At 37.6% G+C, this 12,725-nt stretch overlaps 2 protein-coding genes across 2 annotated transcripts; both read right to left on the bottom strand.

The window, feature by feature from the left end:
- Positions 1-393: 393 nt before the first annotated feature.
- On the bottom strand, positions 394-10,933 carry Mau2 (Mau2 sister chromatid cohesion factor). The gene is made up of 10 exons (XM_085943683.1): positions 10,686-10,933; positions 10,273-10,452; positions 8,463-8,585; positions 6,643-6,771; positions 5,211-5,319; positions 4,531-4,695; positions 3,667-3,914; positions 3,143-3,348; positions 2,363-2,565; positions 394-2,026 (listed from the first exon to the last, which is right to left on the bottom strand). Exons 1-10 carry the CDS (start codon positions 10,908-10,910, stop codon positions 1,800-1,802), a joined length of 1,815 nt encoding a protein of 604 aa, XP_085799809.1. The 5' UTR covers positions 10,911-10,933; the 3' UTR covers positions 394-1,799.
- Positions 10,934-11,186: 253 nt separating this feature from the next.
- LOC147074687 (dynein light chain Tctex-type 5-like) lies at positions 11,187-11,805 on the bottom strand. Its single transcript, XM_085943451.1, has 2 exons — positions 11,570-11,805; positions 11,187-11,352 (listed from the first exon to the last, which is right to left on the bottom strand). Exons 1-2 carry the CDS (start codon positions 11,803-11,805, stop codon positions 11,187-11,189), a joined length of 402 nt encoding a protein of 133 aa, XP_085799577.1.
- Between the last annotated feature and the right edge of the window lie 920 nt (positions 11,806-12,725).

Raw genomic sequence — 12,725 nt, forward strand, 5'->3', positions numbered from 1 at the left:
TGAACATTAAACAATTCTGGATAATTATAATAATCCAAGCTAAAAGTTTTACATATTATTTATGAAATGATAATAAATTTATTTATTTTATAATTAATAGTCGCTAGGATAAAAAAATAATAACCATTTGAGAGTTCCGTTGGCACTAAAAAAAATCATTAATATTCACTCGGCTGGCTCGTTCATTCGCACGATAAATATAATTTAGACTAAAAATATATGGAAATCAATATATTTATTTACACCGCATTTCTTACGACTATTCATTGTTGCCTGTTTACTCTTACGTGATGGATATTCAGTAATGTCGGTATAGAAAAAAAACTGTAGCGTGAATCAAGAGGCGTAATGATATTCCGTTCCTTGCTGATAGGAAATACAATTGTAGGTAGCGTTATATTGAAGGTCAAAATTGATACACGCATTTAAAATGGAAGCCGAAAAATGAAATGATTTATGAGACAAATCAATTTGTTTAAATAACATTGAATGAGAAACTATACATTTAATGTATGGCGAGAAATACTGTATTAGCCCGAACATAACATGACTATATTTTTTGAACAGTTTTTCGGACAGTGGAAAAGAAAGAATTAAATACGAATCATTATTTTCATGTTCAGATCGCAACTTCTTCGAATGCGTTTATTGATCTGATTTTTTGTTGAACCTTCCCGTTCAACGCGCATATCAACATTATTTATATTTCATTACAACCGCAAATGGAGCAAGAAAATAATAAACTCCAATAAGAACAAAAATGCAACTTTGAGCGATTACGTCACCCAAGTGCGCCAGACCTATAAAGACATGTGTAGAGGATAAGAACATATTATATTAAAATATGTTATATATTCACCCACATTGGACGAGTGGTTACCGCATTGGCTTATGTCAGGGGCCCGGCCCAGCTTCAAATCCTGGATCTGGCAAAATTCACATGTTATTTTTCAATGTGTATTTGGAATTTGGACAGAGTATTGACCTGATAGGTTGAACAATCATATCCATTTCTTGTAAAAAAAAAAAAACAACAAAAATCAGTAAATACAGCTTCCGCTCTATGCAGGTCCATATTATGATTTTAGGATCAAATATGGTAAAAATTAATAAAAAATATTCAGGCTAATGCAGTAATCGTCAACTAATTCTTTACGGATGAATACTAATGCTTCAATGGACTACACCCGTATTCAAAATGTCATTTTTTTAATCGGCAACGACTTGCTGTATCGATAATATAATAATTTTACACATTGATGTAAGTCGTGAGGCTTCGCTGACTCTCGTTACGGTTGTATAACCAACATTCAGATAGCGCACACATTGAAAAGTGTGTCGAAGAAATGCACCATCACCCGGGTTCGCCCCTCTCAGCGTTGGAAGAAATTTCTGTCTGTTTACCCTGAACAAATAATATAGATAAAATCGTTTTAAAATTCCACATCGAACGCTGAATGACGACACCACGTAAACACTAAACAAGTTTATATGTTTCCCAATCGTATTCACATGCATTTTGAATTCAACCGACGAGTTGAAATATCTATCGCTCCGACCGGCGATGTCTCGACGTGAATAAAATGACAAAAGTCTCGAAAGAAAGAGAACAGCGCGCGGCAGAAGTCTGGGAGAAGGCACTCGCGGGTACGGCCGCCACGCTGGTCACACCCTAATCATCCATCACTGTCATTTTACACTTTACACTGTTCGGCACGTGGACGTCCGTTGCGCACGCTGCAGTCTCAGCGCGACCCCGCGTCGGAATATGAGTAGAGCTCCACAGCGTCAGAGCGGAGTTACGTCCCGCTGTAGGAGGGCTGGTGAACGTGCGCGTGGGCATCTTGCAGCTGGCGGGAGGAGTCGGGAGGGGGGTCGGGCAGGGCGCCGCCTGTCCACTGGATGAGCGCATGTTCTGGCATCTGCGTGGACTGGAAGTGGTCCTTGAGGAGCATTTGCGAGAAGCTGCAGTGCATCTGGAACGCCTCGTTCTCTCTCGCCAGCTCGCCACATAATCGGTACAAGTCTGGAAACGTTGATGGTGAGTTAATTATCAGTAAGACAAATAGAAAGAATAAGAATAGCAACTTATTTAAATTTTTGTACAAAAATCTCTGATTTTTATACAAATCTGCCAGTTGTTTTCATAAATGTTAGTTTAGCACGCAAAACGTTGACAGCACGCGGAACCTGATGTACAATGCAATGCCGGTCCATCACTGTAATCATACTGTTGGAGGGAGCTGTTAAGCTGTGAGTCCGTCCGTGTAGTTAGATGTTTGAGATTAGCAAAAGAGTTTCGTCCAGCTTGAATGTGAGGGACATCCTTGATTGGAGATATATGCCATGCAAATTGAATAACCTTTGAGGATCGCAGAAGCCCAGAGCTGAACGTGCACATCGGGAATCTTGCTGGCCAGCTGCATTGCGGGCGTGACCATGTTCATACTCTCCCTCGAGTTGTTCAGTGACAGGAAGATGTGACCCAGCAGCACCAGAGAGCACGATGTCAGCCGGTTCAGGTCTTCCGCGTTTGCCATCTTCAATGTCTCTCTTAGATATCGCCTGCAATATGGAACCATGTCATTTCACCACTACACATCACCGTATATTAAGAAAACATAAAAATACAATCAATCCATTGATCTGACAGGAATGTTCATTCATGAATTAAATCATTTATTCGGGTTTGTTTAGCTCAGAATCGAACACTTCCTCCCATACCATGCTGCCTTCCTATTATATTTTGTAACGAATTCTGGTGTCGCATTCCTTTCCCTCAAGCAATTTTACGCTACCACAGCTAGTCAGTTTTCCTTCCATAAGTAGAGTGGTATGTATTTCTTTAACTAGAAGAAATGCAATAGGAAAGGAAATCCCATTAAACGTATGAAAAAAAAATTATATTGTTTGTAAAGTACATGTTGCATTTTTCGAGGAAGATCATGTCAATAAACATATTCTACATTAAAAACTGTGGTATTTGAATACCGAAATGTCCTTTAACGCTAACGTGCCGAGGAGTAGCATCTAACTCGGCTATTATAGAAAAAGATCACGACTCACAAGGGTTGAAAACCCGTATTCTAAGGCATGTATAATGAAAAGCAACATAATGTCCTTATGGTACAGCGGCACTCACTTGGCTTCGTTGTATCTGGCCTGGAAGAATGCTTGCAAGCCTTGCACGTAGTATGCGGCGGCACGCAGGCTGTGCGAATGAGACGGCAGGCTTTCGGGGTTGATGTGTTCCATCAGGTTGCTCAACTCGGGTTCCCGCTTGCCGCGCAGGTATACGATGGCGAGGTTCAGGTTGGCGAACGTCCACAGCTCACGCTCCTGCGACGACTGGAAACATGCATAACATTGTTAGAGAGCTTAACTACTGTAAGATTTATTAGAATATTAGCTAAAATTGTTGTGGTCCAATTGGGCATGCAGATCTTATTTCTTCAGATAAAAATGTCTGAAACTTCAAAGTATGTCTTCTGTTTATAATCTGTAATGTAGTGCCGAACCAGAGAATTTTGACTCTAGCTAGGAGTCTTCAGTATTATTTGAAATAATTCACAATATATAGCACTAGTTCCACCTATTTTAATATTATTCAGGACCGGTTTGTCCGCTTCAAAGTGACATTGTCCGGTACGTGTACAAGGTACTTACCCCGATGGCAGCAAGAAACTGAGCTTCGGCGGCCTCCATGCAGTTCATGCTCATAGCGTAGAGGCCCAGCAGGGTGTGCAGTTGGGGACGGTGTGCGGCCAGCAGCGGCGGCGAGGAGCGACACAGCAACGCACCCGCCGAGATCTCCTGCAGCGCCGCTGACTTATTCCCCGTCACCAGCCGGCACATGATTATGTGCTCCAGCAGCATCAGCTGGAATACCGACAGGATCGGCTTATTGTCCACAACTGCAAATGGAAATCCACATTAATGGTCGAGGATGAAAATTTGTATTGAAACATTTAAAGCAGTGCATTCGGGTTTGAATGTCTCATGTGGTTGAGAGACAATATGCACAAGATATACGACAGAATTTGGCTAGCAATGGCTTTCACACCCTTTCATTTCACAGAGCACTCAGTGTAGATACGTAAAGATTCTTTCACGGTGCCATAAAGTCAATTAAACATCCCAAAACATGTGAATATTGCGAAACCCGGGACCCATGACATTATAAGCTGACACGTTACGGCTTGGCCATTGTGGGCGACGGATGACGAAAATAAAGGACTGACCTCTAAAATAATGGACAAACGATCACTGTAGCGATAATGGAAGAGCAGTTTATACATAGTTTATTGCTTGTAGATAGCTGTGTAGATCACCTGCCACCGAAGCACATGAATCTATTATGATGATCATGCATCACCGTATTCAATTAAGATCGAATGTAATTATTATATATTTCAGCCTGCGGCTTTTCTGAGAATTGCTCACAGGGTACATTGAATATCTCCGTATCATGGAGTTATCTAGCTAGGAAACAGCAACAACACATGTCATATAAATGAATGCTTAGCTCACTCTTAAGTTTCTCGATTTGCGAGAGCGCTTTGTCGGTGTACTTGTGCGCCTTCTCCATGTAGCCGGCCTGCATGCTGTGCATCACGGTCACCAGGTAGACCAGCACGTACAGGTGTTCCTTGGGCATCCACAGGAACATGTCGCCCACCGACGTGCCGCACACGGCTGCAACATTCAATCGTATCATACAGAGGTTACATTACGTTTCAGCAGATGAGCGGGAAAATTACTCAAATGATTTTGACTCTTTAAAATTGAAAGTAATGCAGTATAAAGCACTTTTCAACCTTCCGACAGGGATTAGACGACATCAGATCGAACAGTCTATTAGCTTTGGAGATTAGTTGAATTACGATTTTACATACCCCTAATTCACGTGTAGTTTCTGCAGTCCTGTTCCATTTTAGTTACTTTAAATATCAGGTCAGATGTATTTATTTCCCGCAATTTACGTCGTGAAATATTCAAAACTCCATTAAAATTAAATGAACAGAAATCATTAAAATCAACATTAAGAGCCGACGCATGCGTGCATTTCTATTTGTAGACACGTCTGCAGTGCCCAAGACCAAAATTTACAGAACACGATTAGTGGGCAATCTATTCCGTCCAAAATAACATTCTCAATAGAGCTGTAATAGCCGGATTATAATTAGTGCTTAAAAGAGGGCAGGGCGTACCTTCATCGGAGGGCCAGGCAGGCTGCATGATCGTTTGAATACTTTGCTGTAATTGTTTTAGAAATGGTTTTACGCTCTTCACTTGCCCTGCCATCAGAAAATGACATACCTGTAAAAATAAAAACAACATTTCAAGACGCATTGCTAACATTAAGATTCTATTGTCGTAATGATACATCGTTGAATAGTAATAAAAATGGGTGGCGTGACCACGCCGTTTGTTTTGTTCTCCATTTTTGGAGACATAGACATGTAGGTCACAGATCAGTGGAGATTCACTTACTTGGGAATTTATGGAAGTGTAAAAAAAATTCAGTTAATGTCAGACTGGTCGGAATAGTCGGACAATGTTATGCATTTATAAATCTAGCACCTTTTTCATAAAACTGCGTATGTAATTAAACTCTCTCAAACAAACATGGATCTATAATTGACTGTTTTTTAATGTTGTATTTGGATATGTCGCTTGACCTAATGAACTGATAATAGGGCAACCCTCGTAGTCCAGTGCGTAAGAAGCGACCATTCATCCATGGGTCCCCCGAGTTCCGATTCTCAGTGAGGTCACAATATATTTATGTGATTGTTTCTCTTCTATTACTAAACTCAATACAAACTACTCCACTACATTACAGTGGAACCTTGATATATAGGACTAATGCGGGTGAGGAGTTGTCCGTTTATGCCGAAAGTTTGTTATATAAAAGTAGGTTTTCCGAATGCATTTTTTTTACTAAGACACAATACAAGGCCAGTAAAATTTCCATAAATGGCATTATGACTCAAATTCAAGTGCGAGAGGTGTGATGTGATTATCATGCGCAGAACATTGTTTACCAGCGGTGACGCTTGGATTTAAACATGTATGACATTAACAAGTTTGCTGCTGCCGGCTCCGATCGGAGCCGCGTGGCCACTCATAGTCGGAGCCGCCTGTATAGTTATCACGAAGATGTCATTCTTTCACTGGCACTACCATTGAGTGGTTTATTTCTTAGCTGGCATCATAGTTGAAATCTATATTTTTCGCTAGTCAGTTTTTATTTTGCATCATAATTAGATTTTTTTCGGCACCTGTGTTCTATAAGGTCCTACCTACCTATCACCAGGCTCTGAACGGTGACATAATATTTTACTGACGTATTTACATATTACCGACTAATAAAAAATATTATGAATGTAGACATCACTTATTTTCGTCTACCTTGACCTAATTTTTACGTTTTCGTGGATTGACACATGGGGTCAATTATATAGGGCGGCAGCGAAGCTGTTAACAGGATATTTTTGACAATTGCACATTTGACCGGATATTTTGTGTTATATCGAGGTTCTACTGTACTGTCATTGGGCCTAATGGCATGTTGTAGTGTTAAAAAGAATATATTATTTTTATAAGTTGAATTATCGAGAAATTGTGTATTGTCCATACCTGCAAGACTAAAAAATAAACTTTTAAGTATTCCTTCTGGTGCGGACTGCCGGTCCAGGAGTCCACCAGGTGCCCTGCCTGATTGAGGAGTGGATGTACTTCCAAGAGCTTCTTGTCGATCAACAGCAGCTATAATGTTTTTGAAAAAGTTATTTTTGTTAATTCTTCTCTAATTGAGGTACATATTTACATAAACCCATCTTCGGAACGGTCGACTATACTAACGATAACCCTTAACATTTTGTATAATATTCGTAGGAGATATTATACCTCATTTGAATTCATAGCCATTTTCACTCTGTTCAAAATAAAACAGAACGTTCATACACAGCCGAGTTAAATTCCTTGTCGTAAAGTGAAATACCGTATAATAATTTGGCATAAAATTGATAAAACTGACTCCAAATTTTTTGTTTCAAAACGATATTTTAATTACAAAAATAAATATGTTCCTCATCAGCATCAATTTGAAGTAGGATGTTTATTTCTCGTTCGTAGTGAGAAATAGCTTTTGACAAATCATTCGAGGTAAACTGTCGACTGAGTAATTCTTGTCAGGTTCATTTTGCACATTAGTGCAGCGGTTTCCAACCTGGGAGGCGCGATCTATTGCCAGGGGAGGCGCCAAAATTTTTTAATAAATTAATTTTTATACCATAATATCTACAAATAAAATATTTGGAGCGGAGAAATTTAAAAATGGCGCTTTTGCAAACGCTCTGTTTTGGTAATGCACAAAACGACCGCTGGTTGCATGAAAACAATAACCTCAAATTTAAATGTCACTCGTAGCTAAAGTGTCAACTGAGGCGTGTAGGCAGGGTGTGATATTGTTTTTTTAAATTGTTTTTGACGTGATTTCTTTAATATAATATAACAATAATACATGTCTTCACTTTTAAATGATTTCTACGCCAGATATATTGAAGCAAACAAAAATCTATTTCCTGAGTTCTTGGTTAGTTTGCTAATGCATTTTTCATATTATTTTATTAATAGTAAAAAAGTCGCCTGCGGCGCTGCTTTGTTTCAGGGCTATTAAATATTTTAAATATATGGGTGAAAGATCCTGGCCTGTGGGCCCTATTCAGTATGTGGAGCCCATGATAGAATCCATTAATTTTTGTCAATGAACGATGATGAATTTGGTTGACTTCTATTAAAATTGATTGTGGTAATAAACAAGCTCATTCGTCGCATGAAAAAAAAATTAATTAAAAAATGAATTTAATATAAGTAAGTAGTAAAAACTTGTGTGTTAAAAAAGTGTCTGTATTATTTAATGAAATAAAGGGGGGGAGGCGCCAAGATTAGATTTTTTTTAAAGGGAGGCGTAGTAACATAAAGGTTGGAGACCACTGCATTAGTGTAAAACCATAGTAAATGAAAAAATTTCTATATCGAGATTGAAATGTGAAACTTTTGATAATTTGCATGCGAAAATATGACAACGGCATAATATACCTATCTATAAACAAATTATTGCCGCTTTGTTTTAGAAACTTTCTTGACTAAATTAAATTTTAAACCCTACTAACTACCTCCAAACTATATCATTTGCACTTAAATGGTATTTAAATTTGTCAAATTTTATGATGAAGGACTTGTTATTGTTCTACACCTGGTCCAAATATTTGCATCCCCGACTGTTCATTTGTTCATAATATTTTTCCGAAACTCCACCGTATATAGAAAAAATTGAACTGTACATTGTGCCATAATAAATTGAGAATGGCCGTATAATTAGCAGGCATATAGTGAGGTTATAATGGGACTTATATGATTAATAAATGCATCAACTGTAAAAATGTAATACATACCATTCCTCTGCTGAGCAGGAATAATACTCGCGTGTAGTTAGAATTTGATATTTGCGCGTAGTCTACTCCCACTCCAAGTAAGCTACTCGCTATTTCATAATCTTTTTCTGTCGCATGAATTTGCTAAAAAAAAAACATGTTAATTAAAAATCAAGAGCAAATTGAATGAACCCTTTTGACATCCGTGCATCATTTTCATTTCCTAGATGAACACATCGCAGTGCATGCATAGCGTGCGCATTGCCTGCCTCAAACCGGTTTCAAAATGGCCATTTTTCATGACGGAAATGCTAGCTCACATAGCTCCAGCAGTGATAGATTTTTGTCCAAATTCATGCCAGTATTGCTAACCGAATGATTCTGTGAAAAAAAATCGGTATGTACGCGTGTTAGAAGTTATACTTCTTTGGCGTAACAAAACAAAAACAAAACTTGTGATAACCTAGATTCTTCGACTAGCTCTTAATTATCTTATTAAATTACACACTCAAGAAAAGGGGCCGCTTTTTGTAGCGCCGTTGGTTTATTTCTATACACTTCAACTTATATTGCTAAATTATTTTTAAAGTAACAACTGTCACTCTGATGTTTAATCGTTTGTTTACGTGAGGAATTGCAAATGGCCGACAATAATAAATTCGCGAACAAACGAAACAATAGTGTCAAGCACTTACGTAACAGTGTGCGCGCACAGCTCTCAATTTCACTCTCTACCAAACGACCCAAAAGAAGTATAGCTTCAAAAATTATAATGGTAAATTATACTACAATTTTATGCCAAATAAAATGTAATTTAACGGCCCCACGATGGCCGAGTGGCTTTAACGTTGGATTATAATGTCGTGGGTCCCAGGTTCAAATCCTGGGTCTGGCAAACACATATATTGTTTTTCAATTTTTGTTGGAGTCAGAGTATGGACCTAACAGGTTGAGCAAGTGCCAACATCCATTTCTCGTAAAAACAAAAATCTATTAATACAAACCTCCACTCTGTGGAAGCCCATTAGGATCACACATGGTTATCGTAATATTAAAAATAATACTATTAATATTGAATAATGACAAATGTTGTGAACTATCATTTTTTCAAATATCTCACAAGTTCCAAGTCGCATGTAAATTGAAACGCTACACGCCCGGTCACTCAGGACACGTGATTGACATGCACGCCACACGCAACGCACCGTAAACCCTTCTCACTCAGACCGTAGCCTTAGGCGGTCAAAGCAGGTCCGCCAAAATAACAACACGTACTTATTTATGTGCTGATTTTTTGTCTGTTTGAACATCACCAAAAAACTCTATGCGTGCACTCGGTATCAAAATCATTACAATCAATAGTTGACCCACTACGAAAGTGACAGTAAAAAAGGATGTTTAGATATAGAACACGAAAAATGATTATTTGAAACATCAACGATTGCTTAAATTCTTACATCTGTGCATTTGAATCAGCGATGTATGATGGATATGTTAGGTTAGGTTAGCGAAACTGCAAGCGTTGATATTAATGGATACTTATCAAAACATTTTATAAGGGTTGTGAATATAAATCTATAATTATTTTTCTTCAATACAAATACTCGCTAGACAGAAATAATCTAAATAATAATACGAAAACATGTTAAGCTGACTAAATATTTTATAAATATAAGTCAGTTTTACAATATAACATAAAAATAAGTAAAACAATATTATTTTGATTATCTGTCAAAAGTGACACATTTTGGGTGATAAAATTATGTATGAAAGAATTCGATCAGGATCAAAGAAAATAGAGGTAATTAGTATGTTCGGTGTTAATACTCACTGCTAATTGAAATATGAGCCTACAATGCCAGTATACACTGTGTTGTGAGAGCTCAATTGCTTTTCTAAGTATAGGTTTTGACAATGTGGATTGCGCCTGCTGTTCATACAATTCGGCCAAGACGCTCGCTGCCTCGAATTTGACATCGTCGAATCCGTTGATCGACTGTGAAAGTAACCACTGCAAAATAAAACATTCGATGAATACAAAAATCTGCGATGAAAACACATTTTGTCGAAAATAGGTTATTGTTTACGTTTTGAAATAGATGGCGGTAATGTTTATTACGGCCTAATTTTTTTAACAACGGTCGCGGAACACAATTTACCGACTTAATATAGTAGATAACATTGTAAAGTATCGTTCGATACTAATATTTCCACAAAATATGAGACGTTTTAATGATAACTTACACTTTGTTCCAAATGAGTTCTTGCTAGGTCAATGTTTTTGGTATGGGTTAGAAGAATATTTCCGAGTTGTAAATGTGTCCTGGCTTCGACTCTTTGGGGAGGTTTGAAATTAAAAACTGCTTGCAAACATTGGATGCAACATTTTATGTTCGGAGGGCTCGATGTTCTAAAATTCTCCGCCAAACCCAATAACGAAATATACCAAGCGTCTTGTGATGACGCCATTTTGACATTTCTGTTCAGGTTTCTGTACACAGTTGGTGGGCCTGTTTTTATGGTGACGTTGGTAATCGGAGGCGTACAAGGCGGGAAACGCGAGCAAACAATAAAATGTCTTAAAAGGATTACTTGAACATACAATTGTGTTCAATTCAGCTATTCTCATTGTAATAGGTAATATGCTTCAATTAGTAGCTAAACTGGTAGGTAGTTAGTCACCACGTTTACAACATGTAAAGACATCTTTATTAAATGAAGATATTTTAAAATTTGTTTTATTATTTAATCCAAATATATGCCATACACAACGGCCTGTACAAAAAAATTATTATTCTCAAAAACATATTCAGCATATTTATCTCGTTCGTGGTCCCACAGAAATGAATGTGTAGCATGTAATCCTTGCATTTTCTTTTGTCCAATAATGACGTTCACCACAAGTCTGCATCTGAAAACATTCGTAAAAAAATTAATTGTAATATCTTGTTGGAAATGATCCACTGGAAAAAAATACCGACGAGTTTAACCAATACCAACCAATCTATATTAATTATTGATTATTAGTATTATTGCTAATTGGTATGAACATACATACATTTTTAAATTTAAACATACTAAAAATGAAACGAGTGTTCGTATAATATTAAAGATTTTCAAAGCATTACCTATCAAAGTCTTCGGCTTTCACAGCAGTTCTTATTTCGTCGACTAGTTGTATACAAATTTCTTTCATGGGTTGATCAGAGTATTCAAATTCTTGGAAAGTCATATCCATAATATTTTTTATATGTGTTTTTACTTTGAGCACATCAAACGGTTGCTTTGGAATCAAACGATAAGAATTCTGAAATATTCTTGGGTTAGTGCTAACAATACTTTTCTTTTCCGGAGATACTGACATCATGAGTCGAATTACGTAAATATTATTGGATTAATACTGTCACTGCCTTTCAACCTTTTCTTGCTTGTTTGCGCATTATTACTGTTTGTTATCCTATAACCGGTGCTTAGCAACGCCACTCCGATAGTAGATAGGTACCTATAAGGTAGGTACTTGACAAAGATTGCCACGTCGTATTTTATTCTGAATTGATTATTCCAGCATGAAAATTTAAATATATAATTGGTACCTAATCTATTTATCAAATTGAAATATATATTATAATTTATTTTAGAAGCATTCAATGATATATGTAGATACTTGTCTACAGTGGCGCACCCAGGATTTATTATTGGAGGGGGCCCAAGGAGGAAAATGTAAATTAGTCCTATAGGCTCTTTTTCTTTTTCATATAAATATTTTTAGATATTTTCACAATACACGGCGGCGATATATTTGTACAGTTTCTCCTAGTTTTTATTAAATTGGAGGCATAGTGGTGGTAACCGTTGAGCGTGTCATCAGCGACTGGCGGATTGGAAGTGAACAGCGACCATGCTGGACTTGTGTACATAGTATGCTAAAAGATTACTTAAATAATATCGGCTGTGCTACCCGCTTGGTCTAGAGCAGTGTTTCCCAAAGTGTGGTACGCGTACCCCCTGCGGTACGAGAAGAGTTTGGTGGGGGTATGCGCTGCACCGGGTTATGGCTACGCCTGGTGCAACAAGCATTAATACAATATCCATGCTAGAAGGTTTATCGCATGCGGAAGAAGAGCAATTGTTGGAATTATTAACTTCAGACGGATTCTTGCAAAATAAATATAAGGAGTGTACTCAGGGCTTTTTTTTCCATTTAACGCGGTGGAACGGCGTTCCGGCACCTTTTTTCACGGTTTTATTTCAAAATCAATTAAACGAAAAAATATTTGCGCTTAA

Source organism: Rhyacophila brunnea, unplaced genomic scaffold (genome assembly GCF_057557595.1).
Source record: "Rhyacophila brunnea isolate RB1 unplaced genomic scaffold, BYU_Rbru_1.0 scaffold_16, whole genome shotgun sequence".
Classification (NCBI taxonomy): Eukaryota; Metazoa; Arthropoda; class Insecta; order Trichoptera; family Rhyacophilidae; genus Rhyacophila; species Rhyacophila brunnea.

Coding starts and splice junctions, on each gene's coding strand:
- Mau2 (XM_085943683.1), bottom strand. CDS start 10,910: ATGGCGTCATCACAAGACGCTTGGTATATTTCGTTATTGGGTTTGGCG. Junction 6,772..8,462: donor TCCTGCTCAGCAGAGGAATG/GTATGTATTACA, acceptor AAAACATTATAG/CTGCTGTTGATCGACAAGAA. Junction 4,696..5,210: donor TGCCTGGCCCTCCGATGAAG/GTACGCCCTGCC, acceptor TGAATGTTGCAG/CCGTGTGCGGCACGTCGGTG.
- LOC147074687 (XM_085943451.1), bottom strand. CDS start 11,805: ATGTCAGTATCTCCGGAAAAGAAAAGTATTGTTAGCACTAACCCAAGA. Junction 11,353..11,569: donor AAAGCCGAAGACTTTGATAG/GTAATGCTTTGA, acceptor GAATGTTTTCAG/ATGCAGACTTGTGGTGAACG.